Here is a 23,829-nt window from a genome sequence, read left to right as displayed (position 1 = left end):
GGCGTGGGATTTGGCTCCGAGCGGACGGAAGCGCCCGGCGGAGAGGGGGGATTGGGTGGAGGGAGGGGGAACGAAAGGCTGGGGGAGGAGCTTGGGCGCCAGCCGCTGTCCCTGTACCGCTGCGACCGGGGGCCAACTCTCTGCTTCTTGTGCCGCCGCACGTACTTGCGCCGCCGTACTAGCGACCAGCCGCCCGCTCGCTCGCCCGCAGGAGTGGCCGGCCGCGGGGGATGGACGCTGAGAACGCGGACAGGTAAGGCCGGCGGAGCGCGCCCCTCCCCCGCCCCTCGCGGCCGAGAGGCCCGGCGGGCGCGCGCACGCACGCACGCGGGGGTCTTTAAAAGCCGCCGCCCGCGTACAAAGGCCGCGGCCACGCATGCGCACTGCCGGCCGGCTCGGGCGGTCCTAGGAGGCGCGTCTTGCGCCTGCACCCCCGCCCGGGCCTTGCCGAGGTCATTTAACTTGAAAATGCCGCAGTAAGCTGCCCGGTCCCTGGTGGCCGTTCTTGGCTATGTTTCGCTGCACCCGCCATCACTTTGCAAAGGGCCGTAAAAAGGCAGCGTTCCCCGGTTCACTGCAGTTTTAATTTTAAAGTTAGTAAACCCTGAGTTTCTCCCCTAAAGGATTGCTAGAAGCTGCGTCCAGGGCCACGGGGAGGTAGCTCACTCGAGGAGTCATCGACAGGTGTCTTCTGAGTGTTCCTAGGGAGGATCTCAGGAATCCACTTCGAATGTTTCTTTTGGAGAGTAGTGTCAGATACATGGAGATAACATTTTTGCAAAAGTAGGCCTTTCGAGATTTGAACTTCTGGCAGGGAACTAAATGAGAAAATAATTAGGTAGGATGACAGGGTGTTTAAAGTGAAACGAAGCGATGACTTCAAAGGTGGAGTAAAATACTTGGAGACCCAATGAAGAATTGCCCTAATTCGGTGGCTGATGGGCCCGGTCTTAGGCAAGACAGTTTATTCTCCGGGCTTGTTAGGGCTGTCCAGCAGGGCGTTTTGGGAATCCAGTTCTCCTGTGTTGTTCTGATGTATTTTTTTGCAAGGGGTTTACCTAAGTAACCAAAATAAGTTTAGGAAAAGGGATTATGAGATAGACTGTGGCTCAAATACTGAAATAAAGTTTTTCTTTCTTAGAAGAACTTTACAAAGTACTCACCAGAACTCGCAGCATTCCCTCATCTTTGATCTTCGTCCAGAGCAGAATTGAAAACTGGATAAAACCAAATAAATGACACGCTGTAAGATCTTAACTCAGTTTCTTAAGAGCAGATAGGTCTCCCATACAGTGTTTAGCTCAAAACTGTGCCTTATATTCTACCTTAACTTCAGCCACTGCGTTGTAGATCATTTTTTATTTTGGCTTACAAAGTCTCCACCTCCAGAAATATGGAGACTTCTGTATTACTACTCTAAAGAGTTTATCCCTGGAGATTGTGAAATAACTGGCCCCATATGACGCTGAGAAAGTGCTCTGTCCCCCTTGGCTTTGTGCTAGTCAAGGAATGAAAAAGGAACATTGGGTGTCATTAGTTTACTGTTTTATTTTGGTGGGTTGATTTTTGAAAATTCAGGGGGAAAAGTTCCTTGGATAGAGGCTTTTCAAAAGGAAAAGGAGGGCCTCCCTGGTGGCTCAGGGGGTTAAGTCTTAGCGCTATGAAGCTATGGGGCAGCCACTGTAGCATGAGTTTGATCCCTGCCAGGGAGCTAGCCCACATGGCACAGCAGACCTCTCTTGTCTTGCCTGCTATTCCCCTCAGCAGTGTATTTCAGTAGATCCACCTGTTCTGTTCCCCACTCTGTCTCTGGTGAATCTTCTCATCCCTCCGCACCTCTGGCCTACACCCAGCTTTTGTATGCATAAATAAATAAAATTTTTAAAAAGGAGATGGTTCAGGACTTATAATAAGCACATAGCACATACAGTCCTGTGACTCAGAGGAAGAAAGGAAGAGGACCGGCTTGTTTCTGATGTGCTCAGGCATGAAAAGAGCACTTACTTGACTGGAGAAGAGGGACACAGACCCTTTAGAATATAGACCGGAAAGTTTAACTTTTGAATGAAACCAGGCCTTCCAGAGGTTAGAGATCTGAAAGGACTTTTGGACAAGAAAGGTTTGGGTTTTCTGGCTAGTACACTGGCATGTTGCTACTATAGCTGACAGAAAGCATAAACAAATACTTCCTTGTGATTTTGATTTTTCATCTCCTGTGTTGACCAAAAAAAGATCATCAGATTGGAAGTGCTGGAGTGATTGTCTGTAAGAGAGAGTTGAAACTTAAGATCACTGAGAGCATTTAAGAAGACTTTTAGTTGCTTTAACAGAAATTGTATTTCCTAGTCTGAGTGAGTTGTATTTCAAGTGAGAGGCCAGATAGCAGCAGAATTTGTAGATAATAAGAGAGGGACCTGATGCTTGAAATAGACACGTGGGTCCCTGTTTGTTGCAAAGATGGAACCTGTCTTTTAATTTATTGATGTTGATGCTAAACACAATTTTACTTCTCAGTGGTTGAACATTTTTCAAAGAACTAGTGACCACTAAGCCACAGTAGAAGGTTCAATCCCTTTTGAATAATCATACTAGATGAGACAGCATTGGAAGGATAACAGGAGGTAGCTAATATATGTTATCTTCTGTCTTTATTGTTACAGCAGTACTAATTAAGAGAAAGGTATTTTAAAAAGAACAACTTAAATCTTTAAAATAGTGGAAAATAGGACTGACAAATTTGGAGTTGTTCATTTCAGAAATTGTTTTTTGTAATACAGCAAAATCTGAATTAACTGGACACCTGTCATTCATATGTCTTAGGTATGTCTGTTTTGAGAAAAATGCTTGGAAAACACAGAGTTCATCGGTTTCAGACAGGTGTAAAAACCAATCCCATGAGCCCCCACAGTTCAAGAAAACAGGGTGCAAGCAGAGATTAGGAAATAAGAAGGGTAAACTGCAGGAAAGAGAGGTAGCTCAGAACAGCTGTGGGGCAAAGAGTAAACAGAGTGGGGGTCAGTAAACAAGGGGAAATAAAAGCATTCATCAAGCCTACAAGTTTGATATCAGAGATTTACAGAAAATAGCCTTTCAGGATCTGTTCTGAATCTGGACAAATTGAGATCACATTTCCTGCACACACTCCACATCTTTAAAGTCACTGAATCCCATCCCTCATTTTGATGTTGAGGGAACAGCAGGTCCTGAGAGGGTGAATAGAGACTTAATGCTCTTCTGCTGTTCCTCTCATACAGAGAAAGTTGGTGTTCAGAAGCTCTGTGGCATTAGGAATTATGAAGCACCATATATATATACATACAACAAATGTACATGAGAAATATTTTCATCTTAATATTGAAGCAGGGGCCTCCCTGGTGGTGCAGGGGTTAAGATGCAGCACTATGAAGCTACCTGAAGCCGCTGTAGCTGGAGTTCAATCCCCAGCCAGGGAGGTGACCCACATGGCACAGCAGACCTGCTACTTCCCTCAGCAGTGTATTTCAGTAGATCTGCCTGTTCTGTTCCCCACTCTGTCTCTGGTGAATCCTCTCACCCCCCCCCACACGCCTCTGGCCTGTACCCCAGTTCTTGTATGCATAAATAAATAAATCTTTTTGGAAAAAAAAGATTGAAGCATATTTATACTACTAAATTTTATTACTAGGTAACAGAAAATTATACAGAAAACTTCCTAGCACTCAGTTCATGAAGGATTTTGTGCAGATGTAATGCTTTCTCTTGCCAAGTAATAAGAAGGTCTGACAATTAGGAATTTTATTAAGATCAGGTTAACTTTTTTTCCCCAAGATTTATTTACTTCTGCGTGCAAGAGCTGGGGTACAGGCCAGAAGTGCAGGGGGGTGAGAGGAGGATTCACCAGAGACAGAGTGGGGAGCAGAACAGGCAGATCTACTGAAATCCACTGCTGAGGGGAGCAGCAGGCTAGATAGGAGAGGTTTGCTGTGCCGTGTGGGTAACTCCCTGGCCAGGGATCGAACTCGTGCAGCAGTGGCTGCGGATAGCTTCATAGTGCTGAGACTTAACCCCCTTGCACCACCAGGGAGGCTTAGATCAGGTTAACTTTTGCACTCAAAGATAATTACCTTAGAACTTACCCATTCTATTTTCCATGCCACTGTTTTTCTTCTATCTCCTTTCTAATTTAGCTTACTGTAAAGTGCCTGATCATTTTTTAGAAAGTTTAAGGAATACATTGATGTTCAAGATAATTTTCTGTATTTCTTTCAAAATTCATCTACATTTCTAAAATCCTTGGATTTTTTTTCTAACTTTTTCACTTTTCCTTCAGCCAATTGATTTCTAAAATTTTAACTTTCAGTTTCTGAGCTCCAGAATTTCCAAGAATACTTAATGACCCCCTAACTATGCTAAGGGAGCCTCATTGTGGACATTTTTATTTTGAAGGTCAGAATCGTTTTGTAATGTGAGCGGTGGCTCACTCATGTGCATATTTTAATTCTGGGTTTTTGTGAAGTGCTCAAAATAGGACACATCTGTGAAACTGGAGGCAGTCACTCTGAGGGCGGGTGGTAGGTCCAAGAACAGACCTCATGCTTTCTCTGGCTGCTCACTTACTGTGACCACATGTTTTTACTTTTATACATTCTAGTTAAAAGGGGCCCTTAGCATCTCAGAAAACTGCCTTGGCCACAATCAAAAGGTACAGTCTGTTGTACTAGAATTTCCAGAGGGTGACTGCACATGTCGCTTGATGTAACCTGGCCATAGCCAGCGGGTTTCCGTAGTGTAGTGGTTATCATGTTCGCCTAGCCTGGCCATAGCCAACACCTCTTCGGAATTTTTAAATCATAAACACTGACCAACCACTATTTTGACCATTGATTGAAAAGAGCTACAAATACTATTAAAGAGAAGTGGGTGCAGGGAGAAAGAACATTTAACTTTGTGCCAAGCACTGTTTAAACATCTCTTCATTTTTACATTTTAACTTCTAGTTCTCACTTTTTATATTCTTTTCTACTTTAAAATGTATATATTAAGCATTGTCTGTATTTTTAGATAGTATCAGTTTGTTTTTTAGTAACACAGTAGTTTTCATGTTAATGAACTGTAGTTGATGAAATCATTGCTGATGTCTTTTTCTATTATTTGAAAACAACGTAGTCAAAGAAATAGCTCTTACATACAGCTTACTATCTTTCTCACTAATTCTTAATCTTTTCTTTACAACTTACCCTTAAAGATAGCTTGACATTTAAATGCTTCCCCAGCAGTTTATCCTTTGGATGAACAGAGGATTGGACTCCTGCTTACCCCTGAGCCACCAGCATTCTAACCTCCCCACTGTGGGTGATGGTCTCTTCCCCACCCTCTGTGTGCCTTTTTTAAAAAAACATTAAGTGATGATTTGCTTAATGAAAAGACACTGATCCCATTTGTAAGGACTCTGCCCTCATGGCGCCTAATCACTTCCCAAGGCCTTATTTGCGGTAAGGTTCACTACTTACAATCTACTTCTTTGCCCTTTCATCTCTGCCTTGTGAGCTCCCTGCTTCTTTCGCCATGCCACGCCATGTGGAGAAAGAAAATGATCAATAATAAGCAGTGTCTTGCCACAGAAAATAAGACTTTTCTCTCACATGCTAAATGGTAGGTGTCCCTTTTCTTGCCTTATGTTTTTCTTCCTACTGTATATTTCATGGCATCATTTGACATTAGCTATAACGTGAGTTTCATAAAATATGTTTACTTCCCCAGCTTTGTGCTGATGCAACAGCTTGAGATGTGGTTTATGTTCCTCAAAAATAATTTTGAAAATTGTTTTCTGTGAAGGCCTGTGTTCCTTGCATTGAACAGAATATTTTGAACAAAGTTTAAGCCATGCTTAGAAAAGCAGTTTAGAGTGGATTTTTCCCCCCATAAATTTAGACATTTACAAATGTCCATTTCTAGTTCTCACTTAGTAGCAAATTAAAACCCAAGACCTAATGACAATTCAAAAGACAGACCAAATGGGTAGGTAAACCAAAGGAGAACAGTAAGTTAGGTTGGAGTGGGATTGGGGCCGGCAAGGTGTTGGCCAAAGGAAATAAACTTCCAGTTAAAGATGAAGTGGTTCTGGAGACCTGATACACACTCTGGTGATTCTAATAACACTGGATCCTGTATTGAAAAGTTGAATCTTAAATATTCTCACCTCAAAAAAAAAATAGTAATTAGGTGAAGTGACAGAGGCGTGAGCCAGCTGCAGTGGTATTCATTTTGTAGTACATGTGTATCATGCCACATCGTACATCTTCAACCCTAACAAGATTTTATGTCAGTTGTTTCTGAACAGAGCTAGAGCTAGGAACAAACTGAGATTGAAGGGGATCCCTGTGACGAGAGAATTAAATAAAAAAGAGACACAAATTGTGTTTATGTGCATAGCCCCATTTGGGCTTGTGGGTCTTTCAAGTCTTTGTACTAGAAGCTTCCTGTGATCTCATTTCTGAGAAAATACAGACTGACTTGACAGGACCGATAAGTTTTATTGATGACGCATCTTGTCTTCACAGCGTGAAAGTTCATGTTCGGTTAGTAGGCACCCAGGGACTGAGTGAATGTGTATGTATTAGAATGACTCTTTGTCCTCTCTTTGCCCCTACAATCTTACTCTAGATAATTATGGTTACAAAATATTTGGATCCTGAAGGTTTCTTGTAGCTGATCATTTAAACTTACATTTGGGTAATTATGTCCCCGTGTCTTCCACATTTCAGCCATTCCCTTCAGCAAGCCCAGGCTCTTTATGCATTTCCGTTCCAACAAATGATGGCAGAGGCTCCTCCCGTGGCGGCTATGGACGAGCAGCACCTGCCAGGAGACGTCCCAACTCCTGCTCCGGAACCGGAACAAGGTAGTCTTCACCAGCACAATTTTGGAAACTGGCTGTTGTATTAGCCAATTTATTGAAGAAAGGGTTTTCAGCTCTGTTTTAATGCAAAGAATTTAATCCATCATTTAAGTACTCAGTATGTGCCAGGCATTGTGATAAGTTAGGGGAAGAAAAGGATGCAGATCCTGTCCTTGAACAGCTCATAATCTAGTAGGGGAAATACAATTAAACACGCATCATACCTCCACACACTTAAGTGGTGCAGAAGGGCGCAAAGTGCTGTGAGAGCTCTTGGGGCTGGCGCCTGACTTGGGCTGAGGTGCAGAGGCAGCCCCTGAGAGCTCTGAATCTCAAGGGTGAGGAAACTACCCCCATAAAGAAGTGTGTGGGGCCGAGTCCAGCCCAGGGACCAGCATACCAAAAGCAGAGATGTGAGGAAGCATGTCACAGTTCAAAACCGAGTGATTCTAGGACATTTGCATCTGGGCTGAGAGGTCAGGCTGGATGGGGGCACTTGAAGCTTGTTATTTAACCAAAAGAATGTGTATTCTGTCCTGAAGGCAGCAAGGAGCTATTGAGGGAATGTAAGCAGGAGGTGACACAAGTAGACTGACCTGTAAAATACTGGTCAGGAAAATGTTACACTAGAAGGGATGGTAAAAGCATGGCAGAACTTGGAGGCGAAAAGTGGATTAAAACCTGTTTGAATAACTTGGGGGAAAGATGAGGGAGAATGAAAGGGGTGGAGGACAGAATTAGGAAATACTCAGGAGGTAGAACTACCTGGCATGGTTAATGGATTCACATGGGGGACAAGGACATAGGGGAGTCTGAAAGTAACTTCTGGTTTCTAGCATAGGCAGTTGGAAGGAGGAGATAACATTCACCAAGTGGAGAATTCGAAGAGAGTAGGTTTTGGGTGGGAGGTGGAAAGAAGGCAGAGTAGTTGTGTTATATAAGAAATGTGTTCAGAATTCTCCATAGCTTCATAGTGCTGAGGAAGGCTTCATAGTGCTGCGTCTTAACCCCTTGCACCACCAGGGAGGCCCCAAGCAAAGCTTCCTGTTGAGTAACTTCAGGTCAGTGGCTCTTCCAGGGATGATTTTACCCCCCACAAAACATTTGGTGTTGGTGGAGTCACTTCTGATTATTGTGACTGGCAGGGTGCTATTGGCATCTACTGGGTAGAGACTGAGGCTAACATTCTGTAATATTCAAGACAGCCCCCCACAACCAAAAATTATTCAGCCTAATATGTCATTAGTGCTGAGAGCATGAAACTCTACTTTAGGTCCTGAGATCAGATCCCTTGTCTTGCCTTTTGAAAAATAATGCCAACCCAGAGATTTCACCCTTAGCACCTCCAAATTTACCTTTTTACCTGTGTGTGGAGCAGAATGTACTCTCATAATCTCTAAAAGAAGCCCACAAACCATTTGAAGTTTTCTACTGCTGGAAATTATGGAAGAGTTGAGTTAAAACAGTCTTCTCCCTCCCTATTTTTCTATTTCATTTGATTACTTAAGTATGCATTTATGTTTGGAATCATATAAAATGGTACATAACTATTTGTTGTCCTGGGGAGGCCAAGATGCCAGGTAAGCGTGTATGGAAAATAAATCTCCAATTGTTACGGACATTCCATCTTAAGAACAACTAGCAGGGGAAGCGGAGTTGGGACTGGGGCCACGTGAGCTCAGTTCTAGGGTGAGGTTAGGGGAAAATATTGCAGGGGAGACTGGTGCTGGGAATTAGAAAAGTGTAAAGGATGACTTTTCTGGGAAAACTGCCTAAAGTTCGTAAGTTAAGGTTTTCTGGAAATGATTGTTTCAGAGACTCCAAAAGGAAGGAAAAGAAAACCCAGAACAACACAACCCAAAAAAACAGTGGAACCCAAAAAACCAGTGGAACCCCAAAAACCTGCCGAGGCCAAAAAATCTGGGAAGTCCAAAAAGTCAAAAGAAAAGCAAGAAAAAATTACAGACACGTTTAAAGTGAAAAGAAAAGTAGACCGTTTTAATGGTGTTTCAGAAGCCGAACTTTTGACCAAGACTCTTCCTGACATTTTGACATTCAACCTGGATATTGTGATTGTAAGCATCTTTAGTCTTTGGCTTTATAAATAGCATTGGTGGGTTAACTTAACTGATAGCCCTGCAAATTAGCATTTTCCTTAAAAACCATTTCTGAGAATCCTTTGGGTAGTAGCTGGTGTCCCCTTCATGAGGTGGTGTTATTATTACATGTCAGTGTCTAAGAGGGTGGGCTCCAGAGTGGGGTTGTCTGGTGTCAACTCCTGCCTTGCAGGGTGACGTTGGACAAACCCTACCCTTCCTAAACACTAGTGTCCTCTTTGGTGAGACCAGTGAAATAGTGCCTCCTGTGGAGGGTTGCAATTATTTTTTTTTTTTAAGATTTATTTATTTATGCATACAAGAGGTGGGTGGGGTGCAGGCCAGAGTGTGGAGAGTGAGAGGACCCACCAGAAACAGAGTGGGGAACAGAACAGGCAGACTGACTGAAATACACTGCTGAGGGGAGCAGCGGGCGAGCCAGGAGAGGTCTGCCACGCCGTGTGACTGGGGATCAAACTCGTGCTGCAGAGGCTGTGGATAGCTTCATAGTGCGGTGCCCAACCCCTTGCACCATGGAGAGTTGCAATTAAATGCAGTTTTCCTTGTCAAGCACACATGACAACTATGAGTTTTCCATAAATTATAGCACTGATTTTAAACTTCAGTTTTTGCCAGGAACCTAAGAGACGTCAGTATGCAGCAGCTGTGTAGATGGGGTGTGTGTGGGGGGTGGTAAGCCTGCTAGCCGGGAGCTGAGGGGCTGACTTGTGGCTGGACATGGGCGGCTCAGCAGGTTCCTCCAAGGCCTCCTTCCAGCCCAGGTGGTGGGAGCAGAGGCCTGGCTATCAGAGAGTCAAACTGGTTTTTAAAAACAGGAATGAAACTTTTTAAACTTCTAACTTTCTTTGAAGTGGAATTCTTTGTTCAGATCAAGAGTAGATCACTGATAAATGATAATGCTTATGATGTGGAATTAAATTTGTATTTTAATAAATTGTGTCCACCACTCCTCCTCAGAAGCCCTAAGGGTTAAACCCTACTTTTAGAGACTAAAATTTAAACACTTTTTGTTTTGTAGATTGGCATAAATCCAGGACTAATGGCTGCTTACAAAGGGCATCATTACCCTGGACCTGGAAACCATTTTTGTAAGTGGCTACTTTTTTTATTATTTTACTTTTAAAATAGATAACTTTGTTAATAACTTGGGGTGGGCGGGTTGTTTTCGCCAAATTGTGTTTTTAAAGAAAGAGGCTATATTATATGTAAATATACCTACTTTCCATATGTGTCTGCACAAATAAAAGGTCACAGTAAACATTTTGGTGTATGAAAGTGGAGGGACAGAAAAAGGACTTCTTTCTCTTTTTGAATTGTTTTAAATGAGCTTTGCTACTTTTATGAATGATTTCCTTTAGTTATCATCTATAGATGTGGTAACAATAATCCTTGTGCCAATGCAAACAGAAGCTGACCTTCCAGATTTCTGCTATCATATTTCCAAGGAGAGGTCAAATGCATTAGCAATCAAGTTGTAAATTGACTGAAGATATTTTGTATAGATAATTCGTATTTAGCAGAAAATAATGCTGAAGATCCTCACACTTGTAGAGTGAACTTTAAAATCAATTATAACTGCTGTTATATTGTCATCTTAACCTATCGCTGACCAAAAGAACATTCATGCAGATGATTTTATCTAAGATTGATGTTTAAAACATTTAGAACAAGGCTAATAATGTGTTTTTGTAACTAATAGCATATTTTCTCCATTATGTAACAAGGAAAAACTTCTGGAGAAGTTTGGTCTTTTCCCTTTTTTCACTGTCAGAGTGTTCTGAGTCCATTGGTGTATGCTTATCTGTTAGAAGTATTACAGGGAGTGGTGTTAATCACCAATTAATTATTAGGAGGGAAAACAAAATTTCAAAGTTTCCTACACTTACTTGAATATTCAAGAGGCATTTGCCTTAACCACCTGTAAAAAGGAGATAATTGTAATATCTCATTATATAGTTATGATGATTAAATGAACTAACACATGTAAAGGGCTTAGCATGTTGCCCAGCGTAGTAATTGCCTGATATGGTATTTGACCTATGTAATAATTTTTTAAATATGCTAAATATTCCCCCTCCCCCTCCCCCCCAAGAATAGACTGTAGACTGCCTTATCAATTCATGGGACAAAAGCCTTTGACCTTCTACAGAAATAAACTGAATTCTCTTTTTACAGGGAAGTGTCTGTTTATGTCAGGGCTGAGTGAAGTCCAACTCAATCATATGGATGATCACACTTTACCAGGGAAGTATGGTATTGGGTTTACCAATATGGTGGAAAGGACGACACCAGGCAGCAAGGATCTTTCCAGGTAATAACAGTGTGGATTTTAGAGGTTGGAGGTTGAGCAAGCTGGTGCCTTGTACTCTAGGGAAGTCACATATATATAGTTCATACCAAGTGTAATAGTTTGAGGTTTCACCTTTTATTGAAAACTGTCAGAATTTAGCATATTATAAATACTGCCATATTTGTGTTTTGACCACTCTTTCATTCAATTTTAGTAAGGAATTTCGTGAAGGAGGACGTATTCTAGTGCAGAAGTTACAGAAATATCAGCCACGAATAGCCGTTTTTAATGGAAAATGTAAGATTTACTTTTAAATTTTATCCTTTTTTGTTTGCTTGCTAACATCATGAGCAATATAAATATGTTTGTGTTTCATTTTAGGTATTTATGAAATTTTTAGTAAAGAAGTTTTTGGAGTGAAGGTTAAGAACTTAGAATTTGGACTTCAACCCCATAAGATCCCAGACACAGAAACCGTAAGTCCTGAAAATTACATTTGTGAATCAACTGAATTTTGCCTAGCTAGTTCTCATTTTTATTTGTGCCATCCTTTATGAATTATACCATGAAAATGTATTCTGCTTTGTTGGCTAATATCTATATTATGTCTGTGCAAGCACATTAAATCAGACTTGGTCACAGTTATACTAAAATACACATTAATAACTTAGTGCTATGTTGTTTGGCTAAAATGATGAGAGGAGCTGGCTCATATACTACCTTCAAAATATAATTAAGCAGAGCCTCCCCTGGCGGCACAGCAGTTGAGCATTGGTCTGCGAAGCTGCCTGCAGCCTCTGCAGCGCTGGTTCGATCCCCAGCCACAGGTGAGGGTCTCACATGGTGCGCAGACCTCTCCTGCCACCCGCTGCTCCCCTCAGCAGTGTATTTCGTCAGTCTGCCTGTTTCTCTTCCCCACTCTGGCTCTGGTGAATTCTCTTACCCTCCCACGCTTCTGACTGTACCCAATGCTTATATAAATGAATAAATAAATCTTTAAAAAATATATATAATTAAGTGCCTGTTTACAACTTTTTAACAACACACATGTACAGACTTCTGTGTTGCACACAACTTTAAATGATAGAGAAACCATTATGCTAACAGGTTTTTGTGGAGCTCTCAGAATCACATTTTTGCCAACTACATACATTTGAATGTCTCCTTTTTAAATCTTTTCTGGTTTTTTTAAAGCTTTTTTTTTTTTTTTTTTTTTATTTTATTTATGTATGCAAGCACTGGGTACAGTCAGAAGCACAGGAGGGTGAGAGAGTTCACCAGAGCCAGAGCGGGGAGCAGAGCAGGCAGAAGGACCGAGGTACACTGCTGAGGGGAGCAGCGGGCGACAGGAGAGGTCTGCGCACCATGTGGGACCCTCTTCCAGTGGCCAGGGAGCAACCGGGGATCAAACCGGCGCTGCAGAGGCTGCGGGCAGCCCCGTAACCCAGCGCTCAACCGCTGTGCCACCGGGGAGGCCCAATCTTTTCTGTTTTTAATTCCTTTGAAATGTATGGTTGATAAGTAGGTAGTAGCACTGGTCTTTCTTTAAATTGAGGCCTAAGTTTGTCTCCTTGGCTAATTGTACAGGTGGGTTTACTACCATAGAGCACTACATTGTTGCCCCTTTAATGCTGGGTGACACTCAGGTGCATTTTTTGGATATATGTGAACTTGAACCACATATGATAGGTAGTTTTAGTGTGGTTTTTTTTTTTTTTTTAAGATTTATTTATTTATTTATACAAGCACTGGGTATAGTCAGAAGTGCGGGAGGGTGAGAGAATTCACCAGAGCCAGAGAGGGGAGCAGAACAGGCAGAAGGACTGAGGTACACTGCTGAGGGGAGCAGTGGGCGGCAGGAGAGGTCTGCGCACCATGCGGGACCCTCACCCGGTGGCTAGGGGTTGAAACGGTGCTGCAGAGGCTGCGGGCAGCTTTGCAGCCCAGCGCTCAACCACTGCGCCACCGGGGAGGCCCGGTAGTTTTAGCTCTTAACAGTGAACTGTAGGGCCTTCCCTGGTGGTGCAGGTGGTTGAGCACAGCGCTGTGAAGCTGTCCGCAGCATCAGCAGCATGGGTTCGATCCCATCCGGCAGGGGAGAATCCCGCATGGAGTGGCACACTTCTCCTATCTTGCCCGCTGCTCCCCTCAGTCAGTCTGCCTGTTCTGCTCCCTGCTCAGCCTCTGGTGAATCCTCTCACCCTCCCGCACCTCTGGCCTGTACCCCAGTTCTTTAAAAATCTTTAAAAATTAAAAAAATCAAGGAACTGTAAGTGCATTTATCTTTTAAAGTGTATTCTCTATCAAGAGGTATTCATAGTTATTGATGATGTTGGTGATTCAGTTTTGAAACAAAAAAAATTGCTTTTTCAAGTTTCCAGATCACATTAATTGTGTATTTTAAAACTGGAAAATGTAGTGTTTCAAAACCTGGTAGGATTTACACCAGCGTATCTTTATGATTCAGGATCTCCTAAATGCTGGATAAGCAAAACAAAATATTTTTTCATTAACACATAGCATAGAGGCCAATTTAAAAATTGCAACTGGAAATTACATAATCCAGCAGTCTCAATTTTTGATATGCAGAAGATATATATTATTATATGTGGAATTACACTCTGTAAAGGTCAGTTTGTCACTGTCATCCAAAACAGCAAAGTTAATGTCTTTCTCCTTGGCTTCAGATACTCTGAATATGTGATAAGCATCAAGTTATTAACCCAAAGAAAAATAAATTTTTAAATCTTAATATAAGTAGATTCAATAGAGTTGAAAAATTTCTGACTCTAAGGTGTTACGATTCTAGCTCTGCTATGTTATGCCATCATCAAGTGCAAGATGTGCTCAGTTTCCTCGAGCCCAGGACAAAGTGCATTACTACATTAAATTGAAGGACTTAAGAGATCAGTTGAAAGGCATTGAACGAAACACAGATGTTCAAGAGGTGCAATATACATTTGACCTACAGCTGGCTCAAGGTATGTTACCATTACTATTCCTTTTATTCGATTCATGTATTCTATATATGTTAAAGAATATGTGTTACCTGATTTAAAAGCAGAAAAAAGAAAACAATTATATTTGGAGCCAGAACGCCCTGATAATGAATATTAGCTCTATTAAAACCTCATTTTTCCAATGTCTTCTATCAATTCTGGGTACACCCCCAGATGTTGAGGATCTAAGAAAAATGGTAGTCCACCTACAGTTACATCTAATAGGCTGTATAAGTTCTTAATTTAGTGGAATGGAACAAAGCATTTAAAGGATTATGGCAAAAGCTATATCCCCCTCTCTGTGAATAGTCAAATTGTGATTTCTGAATAAAGTTTTTTTCAAAATTATTGTACAAAATTCATCTTAAATTCCTTTCATCCTCACAGAGGATGCAAAGAAGATGGCTGTTAAGGAAGAGAAATATGACCCGGGTTATGAAGCAGCCTATGGTGGTGCTTACAGTGAAAACCCCTGCAATAGCGACCCTTGCAGCTTCTCCTCAAATGGACTGGGTATGTCCCCTCTTCGTGGGTTCTTTTCTAAGACTTGGTTTCATCAGGATTGGGAAAAAATTTTAAAAAGTAAATTTTTCAAGAATAATTTAGTAATAGAAAAATCTACTTAGTGATTAATAGTGAAAATGTGATGGTTATTTGATGTTTAGCTACACATGTTTTTATAGTTCATTTTCTTGAAGTCACTGACTCTAAGTCATCTCGGCTGTATTTTCTTCCTTGAATAACAAGTGAGGATTTAGTCAGTCTCGTATGTCAAAAGAGAACAGACTTATAATTAAATTTAATTGCCTCCTTAACTAACTTAGTAATAGTTCTCCATTGTACTGTTAAAAATCTCCTAATGTAACCATTTAAGGTTTTAAAACAGAATAAACTAATATTCTCTCCCCTCCTACCCTTCCCCCCCCACCCCCAGCTGCTGACAATGGAGAAGCAACATTCGGTGACATTCCAAATGGGCAATGGATGGCCCAGCCATTTTCCGAGCAGCTCCCTCCCTTCAGTAGTCATTGTGGGCCGCAAGGCCAGGAAGAAGAAAACCGTGCTTGAGAATGGCGTGTTTCAGCTCTGCGTAAATGCTGCAGTTTTAATGCAGTTGTCAAGAAGTTGCCCTCAGTTTGCTAACTGAAGTATTTTATTAGTATTTTACTCTTGTGATGTAATCATGTACAGTTGTGTGATAGAAGCAACTGTATGATTGGAAGTAAGTAGCTTGGAAAGGAAAGAATAGGGTTTTTGTATGAGTTTTTGTATTTGAATTAATCATCATTCCAACTTTTTATAACTATATTTCATTTATGAAGAAATGAATTTCCTTTGGGGAGTCACTTTTAATCTATAATTTTAAAATGCAATGGTCTGGATGTTTATACTTGATGACTAACTGTGCATAAACCTCCATTCACCATTATCCGTTTTATGCCTAAGAAGGGCATAGTCATAGTAAGATTTTCCACTGGTCAAGAGGCAGATGTGTCGGTTTTCATACATGAAGTTAACCCTCAGTGGAGTCTCATGGTAGAATTTTAGTCATGTTTGCTGGGTTCCCTGGTTGTGCTCACACTCACATCTCTTTGTGTTACCATGGAGAGCGTTTGTGAGTGTTGTTTTGTAGTAGAAACCAGTCACAGTGTGGTCTTGCACTGCGAGCCTAACCCGGCCTCCCTGACAGGTGCTGACCCCCACTTTGGCCTCCTTGCCCCTGGGTATTAATCCTCTAGTAGGCAGAGACTATTCTGTTCGGACAGTAAATTCCAGAGGATGGAGTAGAACTTTTAAAACTTCATATGTTTTACTTGAGATAAACATTTGATGAAGAAGAAAATTTCTTTTTAGTATCTTATCACTGTTCTAATCTATTTAGCTCTATGGATGTAATACAGAAGGTGATAAATGAACTTTCAGGCTGAGCAACAAGGTGCTGGAGACATTTGATAATCGTATTTAAACTGGTGCTTTATGTACATGAGATGTACTAAGATAAATAATACAGAATTTTTCTTGCTTAGGTAAATCTAATAGCCAGTTATTTAGAAAATCCTTTCTCTGCATCATTGATACTTGCTACTGTGGACTAAGTGAACCTCATGGCAAGGTTACTTTGAAGTAATGTACCTTTGTGATTTCTTAATGCATTTTCCAAGGTGCTACAAACAGTCCAGACTACTAGACCTGGTGGATACTAAAGCTGGGTATTCAGAAATGCCATCTGATTTCACGACGGATCCCTCTGAACATTCTGATTTCATGCATACCCAGGGAGCATGCTGTTTTTTAATATGAAAATATTTATTAGGTTAATGTTTGTGTTTTTTTTTTTTTAGGAGATTATATGGTCTATTCATCTCTTTATGATAAGAGAAACAAATTTGTGTTGTGGATCTTAACATGCTTTTTATCTGTGGCTATGATGGATTTTTTTTTTTCCTTTAGTCTAGGTCAGGCTGTGTCAACGTCATTCATGTTATTTAAATCATGTACTGTACTGCTGTTTACATGGATGTTTTTGCGGGTGCTTTGAAGTGCCTTGCATCGGGAATGAGGAGCAATTGAATTATTTTTTTCCTGGGATTATGTAAAGCATGTAACTAGGTGTCGCTTTAGTTTATAATGATGTAGCCTCACAGTAGATCTTTTTTTGTTTTATTTGAGTGGAGAAAATGCCCTTTAAATTAATGACAGACATTCGAGTATGGGTTTGAGGATTTCCCAAGCACCCAATAATGGTGTTTTTCCTTAAAAATGATGGATGAGTAGTAAATGTTGATAGATCCTATGCAAGACAATATGAGACTTTTTCATTAAATAACATTGAAAAAGTGTTTACATTCATTTGAAAGTCTGGTGGTTTTTACAATAAAAAATGTTCAGAATGAGTATCCTGACATTGCAGATTTTTCTCTAGCAGGATTTAGTGGTATTCTTTTTCCCTTTAAGCCTGAGATCAATTTACCTTCTATCATACTTAGCATGTTGAATAAGATACATAATGAAAATCATAAAAATCTATGAACATTTTATTTTTTCAGACATCCGTAAATAAAATAATATATTATTCTACAAAAGACAAAATTGGCAACCCATTAAAAAATACCTACACATGAAAAATACATTTAGAAAAAATTTGAAATGCATGGATTTAATTGTAATGCATAGTTAAGCAGATTAATTGGCGATACGTAGATGGGTTTCTTTCAACAATATACTTCAACAGTATACTTTTCCTAATCTTGATTTCCAAAAGGAAGTAAATCAGTCCCTGTTGTCCAAGGTACAGTTTGCACACAGGAGTTTTGTTTTTTATATTTCAATTGTGTGAAAGATCCTGTTCATAAAGAACAATGTTATGGTAGGCTACACATGGACAATTCCACGTTTTTGTACCGGGCATGTTCATAACATCAGGTTATATCAGCTGTTGTGGTGATTGAGCTTAAACACCCCTGCAGGGTCAGGAACAAACCAGCTTTCCCATAAGTCGTTGTGAACACTAGGGAAGTCCCAGGGTTTGTGTCTTCCATTCCAGTGGAGTAATTTAGCCTCCTGCAGAAAGTGTTCCGAATATCTGGTATCTGGATTCCAGCCTTTGTTGTGTTTAGAGGAAAATAGTAGACTTGTTAGAGAATAAAAGTTTCATATTAAAAATGAATTCAACTTCCTGGTTAAAAAAAAAATCAAAGGATAACACAGTGAAGAATCTACCACCCATCTTACACTGAAGAGTTTCTCATGGAAGCCTTCCAGTAGCATTCTACCCATATGAGTGTGTGTGTGCTTTTTTTTTTAATACACTATTTTTTTTTTATACTACTTTTTAAAATTACAGTCAGAGGAACTATCTACAAAACAACTCATGTGGACTTAATTATTTTTAATTAAGGGTAAACAGTGTCACAGTGAACCTTTCACACACCTTGTACTTGCATACAGATATATCTCCGAGGCTAAAATCTCAGATGTAATTGCTAGATTGAAGGGTATGTGCCTGTTAGATTTTGATATTGCCAAATTGTGTCCAAAAGAACTCGTATTAGTTCCCCTCCCACCCAGAGTTTATAGGTGTTTCCTCTATATAATTCCTTTCCTTTAAGTAATCTTGTTCTTACTGTATGACATTTCAAACAGTAAGATCTACCTCTTTGGCCATGTCCACTTGAGTATTAATTCCCTCATATGTAATCACTTAAGAGACTGCATTTACCTGAATATTATCATTACTCAGAACATTTTAGAATACCTGTTCTAGAAGTTCACTAAGATCTTGTAAATACAAATTTTTTATTTTTTTATTTTTAAAGATTTATTTATACAAGATCTGGGCTACAGACCAGATGCATGGGAGAGTGAGAGGATTCACCAGAGACAGAGTGGGGAACAGAACAGGCAAACTGACAAAATACACTGCTGAGGGGAGCAGTGGGCGCGACAGAAGAGGTCTGCCATGCCATGTGGGACCCTCGCCGGCTGGCCAGGAACGAACCTGCGCTGCAGAGGCTGCGGACAACTTCACAGTGCTGCGTTCAACCGCTTGCACCACCAGGGGAGGCCCAATGCAAATTTTTTAAACTGCACTCTATGGTGTTAGCTTTTCTGCCTATGAGATGGAATTTGATATATTTTTTTGAAAACTAAAAGTCTATTGAGTAAAGAGAGGGTGAATAGCTAGTTATTCTAGTTTAACATATTAGAAAATAAAACTTATTTCTGGTATGTACCAACATGGTTGTGAAGGCAGTTGCAGAAGAGGTAGCTTTTCGAGGCTGTCAGCACAATTGAAAATAATTATCAACTTTCAAAGACTCAACACAAAGGAAATGCTCATTTGAAAAGAAGCACCTTTGGGTTCCTTAGTGGGATGTCCACTAAGTAGGAAACCTTCATCTCTTAGCTCCAAAATTAAAGGGCTTTTTTTGCTTTCACTTCTGTTTCAGAAATTTAAAAAATTTTTCAAGACTACCTGTTTAAACCCAAACTTAATATCCATTACTGTTAAATTGCTTTTTGCTTCCAAAACACTAAAATGGAGTTATTTTTTGAATGACTTCTGTGGAGATTTATTTTGCCAGACCATCCGCACAGACATAGGCTCTGCCACAAAGAAAACTTCTCTTTCCCTTGGAAGCATTCTACCCCTTCCTCCTTGTCAGCAAGTTAGATATTTCATGAAATGTAATTTTGAGTCTGTCCCAAGATCATAAAACGCTCTCACCTTATCCTTCTAAGTTCCACATAGCTATTCCTGCCTGGACATTTTTGATAGACACTTTGATGGGATTTTCAGCACTTTCATCACATGAAAATATTGATGTTTAACCTAAGAATGAATTCAACGTTATAAAACAAATTAGATGAAATACTAATGTTCTTAACTTCCCATCTCTCGTGTGTGTAGATAAGCTCAGGAAAATTGGAAGGTTCTGGAAATGAGGCAGAAGCAGATCTACACAGAATCATTGAAACAGGATCTCAGCTTCCACAGTTTGCCTGTCTTTTCTTTTGTAAAGGAGAACAAAGGACGTGTACTTTGCAGGATTGTCTGGGAATTAGAATTAATGCTCACCTTGATCATCAGAACCTAGCCCCGTCTTGGGAATACAGTAGGCACCTGATAAATATAAATCCCTAATTGCCTCCAATTTTAAAATAATCCCCAAAGATCTGAAAACAAAAGGATTTTTAATAACTTTTTTGGCAGCAAAATCTAGATCCCACTCAGGGCATTGCAGAGCAAAGAATGTGTTACATTACCTTCTATAAATTTAAAATGGTACTAAATTTCCAAACAGGTCTCATCCATTGGGATTGTGGCTACGTGTCTGAATGAATGTGAAGGTGTCTTCATAGACTGCTCTAAGCAATTTGCATGTATTAGGTAGTTTCTTTTAAGAACTATGAAAGTCTTCAGTTTAGAAACTGAAGCACACAGAGGCTGAGTAGCTTGCACAAGATCATAGGTAATAGCAGAGTTGGGATTCCAGTCCATACATACAGCCTGCCTTTCTGTAGTGAAGAGTGAATTTAAAACTGTTACAGGACTAAAAAAGCACACAGAAAACAACTGCTATTTTAAAGATGCTCTCCCAGTCATCTGAATTCACTTTAAGTCATTACCAATTCATTTGTCTGTGTCCATTGTCGGCCACTGGACAAGAGCCATGAAGGTATATAAAATCATTTTGACAGAGTTCTAACTTAATTATAGTGTTTATGAGCACATGCTATATGCTAAGCATGACTCTTAATTGCTTTTCAGGAATTCCTAGAAACTGCAGCAGGCCTTTTTATCAGCTACATCTATGGAGGAATCAAAGCTGTGAGGGTAGGTCACAAGCCCAAGGTCACCTCCGCAGTCACCTGGAGGATTTAAATTGGAAAACCTGGTGCTGTAGCTCACCCCCCACGTGGTGGGGCTCACTGGGTCTCTAAAATGCACACTATCTTGTTCCAAAATACATACCCAGGTGCCTGATGTGCCACAGGGGGTTGATGGTGGAGTGTTTCCCATGAAACACAATCAGCATCGGGGAGGTCGCCACCCCGCCTCCCAGGGAGCTGCTGTAGAGATTTTCCCTAAGAAACAGAAAGCAACATTTGGCCTGGAGTCCAGCAAACTCAAATCTTCTAAAATAATAATTCTCATTATGTAATAGGACTATGAGCTTTCATTTTTCTCCAACTTTCTATTGAAAAAATGGTCAAACGACAAACTCCCATTTGTCCCATCTAGATTCCCAGCATTAGTATTTTGCCACTTTATTTCTCAGGCTTTTTAATAGCCAACACAGAAGATCAAATTCTGATCCTACATTATTTATTGTAGAATAACCTTACTCACAAAGTCAAGGCTATGACGGTATTAAGAATACCCAGATAAAAAAGGTGAACAAGAAATACACTAATAGTGGCTGTGTTTTTTCCCAGTTTTAAAACTTTGGTAATGAAAATGATAAATTTTTTTAAATCCCACTTTAAAAAAACATTAAAATTGGTTTTAGATAATCTTTAAAAACCAATCTATGTAAGGAGGAGAAATTTGGCTAGAAATGATTTTCAGAGAAAAGGATCATGGGGACTCTGGGAGATTTGAAGACAAGTTATCAATGTATCAGAAAAACATTTGTACAGTAGGGACGCCGCAGGGTCTCACTTCCTCTGACATCAGAGAACAACATTTCACTTACTGCCCCCTTTGTCTCTCTCAATAGTGCCTTTGTAAGGAAATGTGACTTACAATGCCTGTGAAATATTTCTAATCCCCAAGTTATGCATAGAAAATTAATTGACTTTGTTCCGGAGCATGGAAAAAATAACGTGAGGTTTCCACATACTCCACATTTTTTTGCATCCACCTCTCCAGCTGCTTGGTGATTCGCTGTTGCTTCCATTCTGTCATGTTGGCAACGATCACACCGGGATTGAAAGAGCAAGTGCTGGGGCTGATGCCCAGGTCCTTTATTGTCTTCTTGCGGTAGTCCAGGTAGCCCATGTACGTGGTCTACAAAGGACAGCACACACGCGTTTGACTGCCAGATCTTGTTTCTGGAAGAGGCTTGTTTTTTGTGAAACCACTGTGCCATATTTCTACATCTCCTCCTTTGTCGATGGCCACTTACTGGTTTTCTTTTTTTAAAGATTTTATTTATTTATACAAGAGCTGGGGTACAGGGCCTCCCTGGTGGCTCAGCGGTTGAGCGCTGGGCTGCGAAGCTGCCCGCAGCCTCTGCAGCACCGGTTCAATCCCCGGCCGCCGGGCCAGGGTCCCACATGGCGCTCAGACCTCTCCTGCCACGCCTTCTGCTCCCCTCAGCAGTGTACTTCGTCAGTCTGTTCTGCTCCCCACTCTGTCTCTGGCGAGTCCTCTCACCCTCCCACACCTCTGGCCTGTACCCCAGTTCTTTTTTTTTTTTCTTAAAGATTTATTTATTTATTTATTTATACAAGCACTGGGTACAGTCAGAAGCGTGGGAGGATGAGAGAACTCGCTAGAGCCAGAGTGGGAAGCAGAACAGACCGAAGTATGCTGCTGAGGGGAGTAGCAGGAGAGATAGGAGAGGTCTCTCGCCCCATGTGGGACTCTCCCTGGCTGGCCAGGAATTGAACCCGCGCTGCCACGGGGGAGGCCTGGCCATTACTGGTTTCCTTTGTCGGTTTCCCCTTGTCTCCCTCCTCTCAAAGCTGGGTCCCAAGTTGCCTTCCCGGCACCTGTTCCTGTCTCTCTAGCTCTTACTCCCCAGAGAGGCCGATCCAGTCTCTGGGCTTTGGCCACTAGGGGAGTAGAGAGCCCTGGCCTCTCCGGTACTCCAGCTTCTCTGCCAACGCGCTGACTCCTTACTAAGGCCGCTCCAGCTTGCATCCCCAAATGGATGTAAGCTACAACCTGTCCCTCTTCAGTTAATGGCAACTTGGTCCTGCCAGGTCATTGGGAAAAACATCCTGGGTCATTAATTTATCCCTGAAACCTCCTTTTTTCTCACTCTTCATCCAAATGGCAGCAAATCCTTGTGATCCCGTCTTCCACAAAGCAGCCACTTCTCACTTGCCTCTCCTGCATCTTTCTCGTCCCAGGCCATCATTACTACTCACTGAATTTCTCATGCTCCTAAAACCCATATCCCTGCTTCTGCCCTTTTGACTCTACTGTGTCTTTGTTACTCATCTGTTCAAAGCCCCTCCAGTGATTTCCAGTGATTCTGAACTTGTTCAAAGTTCCTAAAATGATCTACGTCTGCCTCCACACTACCTCGCCAACTTCTTTTACTCTCCCCCTGGATCCTTCTGTCACACTGATCTCCTTCCCTGTAATAAACTAGGTCCACCCCTGCCTCAGGACCTTTGCACTTGATGCTACCACTTCCTGAAAGGTTTTTCCCCTGGGCATTTGCGTAGCTGGTTCCCTCAGTTTTTTCAGTGGTGGGTGAAGCCACACAATCTCAGTGGAACCTTCCCTCATCACACAATTTAAAATACAAGCCCATCTCTGTTTTACCTATTTTCTGAGTGTCTCTTCCCACTAGAATGCAAACTACACAAAGGCGGGAGTTTTAGTTTTGCTTCCTCTATTACTGGTACCGAAAACAGTGTTAGATCCATAGTAAGCCTTCCTCAATAGGTAGATGTTGGATGGATGTAATTAGAAGCAGGATATATTATTCCACCCACATAGGCCAACATAATCCACCTAAGTGTAATGCTCAAACATGACCCGGGGTAAGAGACATAACTTGCAAATTAAGTGCCAGACACTGTCCTAAAACTTCACCTGCATTACATTAATTGCAGGCAATAACTTCACATGTCTTTATTCTCATCACAGCTGGACAGGGAAGTACTGTTAATACCTCTACTTGAAAACGAGGGACAAGATGATCGGTTAAGCAGTTTGCCCAAGGTCACAAAGCTACTAAGTGACAGAGCTGAGATTTTGGCAGAGTTGGGCCTGGGCCCTAGAGTGTGTCACATCTTAAATGTCACACATATAAACGTATTTCCCGGAACGTTTTTTTGAAGAACAGCTTTCAATTCTTAATA

The 23,829-nt window shown here is 41.1% G+C and overlaps 2 protein-coding genes across 4 annotated transcripts in view; one reads left to right on the top strand and one right to left on the bottom strand.

The window, feature by feature from the left end:
* The first annotated feature begins 78 nt into the window (after positions 1-78).
* TDG (thymine DNA glycosylase) lies at positions 79-17,947 on the top strand. Of its 2 annotated transcripts, none has more exons than XM_037513739.2 (10): positions 79-253; positions 6,744-6,880; positions 8,693-8,952; positions 10,013-10,082; positions 11,170-11,305; positions 11,499-11,581; positions 11,666-11,760; positions 14,094-14,265; positions 14,671-14,796; positions 15,218-17,947. In XM_037513739.2, the coding sequence occupies exons 1-10, from the start codon at positions 231-233 to the stop codon at positions 15,349-15,351; spliced, it is 1,236 nt and encodes a 411-aa protein (XP_037369636.1). In that variant the 5' UTR covers positions 79-230; the 3' UTR covers positions 15,352-17,947. The 2 variants fall into 2 exon arrangements, with proteins under 2 accessions (XP_037369636.1, XP_054552069.1); XM_054696094.1 differs by lacking the exon at positions 79-253 and adding an exon at positions 461-1,245.
* The window catches only part of GLT8D2 (glycosyltransferase 8 domain containing 2), a 30,104-nt gene continuing 23,540 nt past the window's right edge, over positions 17,266-23,829 (bottom strand). For both annotated transcript variants that reach the window (XM_037513738.2, XM_054696095.1), the window contains exons 8-10: positions 21,630-21,796; positions 20,759-20,871; positions 17,266-17,885 (exon numbers count right to left, since the gene is read on the bottom strand). In XM_037513738.2, coding sequence (XP_037369635.1) covers positions 17,713-17,885; positions 20,759-20,871; positions 21,630-21,796 — 453 coding nt within the window. In that variant the 3' untranslated portion in view covers positions 17,266-17,712. The remainder of the gene's footprint in view (positions 17,886-20,758; positions 20,872-21,629; positions 21,797-23,829) is intronic.

The sequence above is a fragment of the Talpa occidentalis genome, unplaced genomic scaffold (genome assembly GCF_014898055.3).
Source record: "Talpa occidentalis isolate TD23 unplaced genomic scaffold, MPIMG_talOcc4v2.1 talOcc4.16, whole genome shotgun sequence".
NCBI lineage: Eukaryota > Metazoa > Chordata > Mammalia > Eulipotyphla > Talpidae > Talpa > Talpa occidentalis.
The sequence above is the reverse complement of the archived record's forward strand: the minus strand, read 5'-3'. Positions and strand labels throughout refer to the sequence as shown.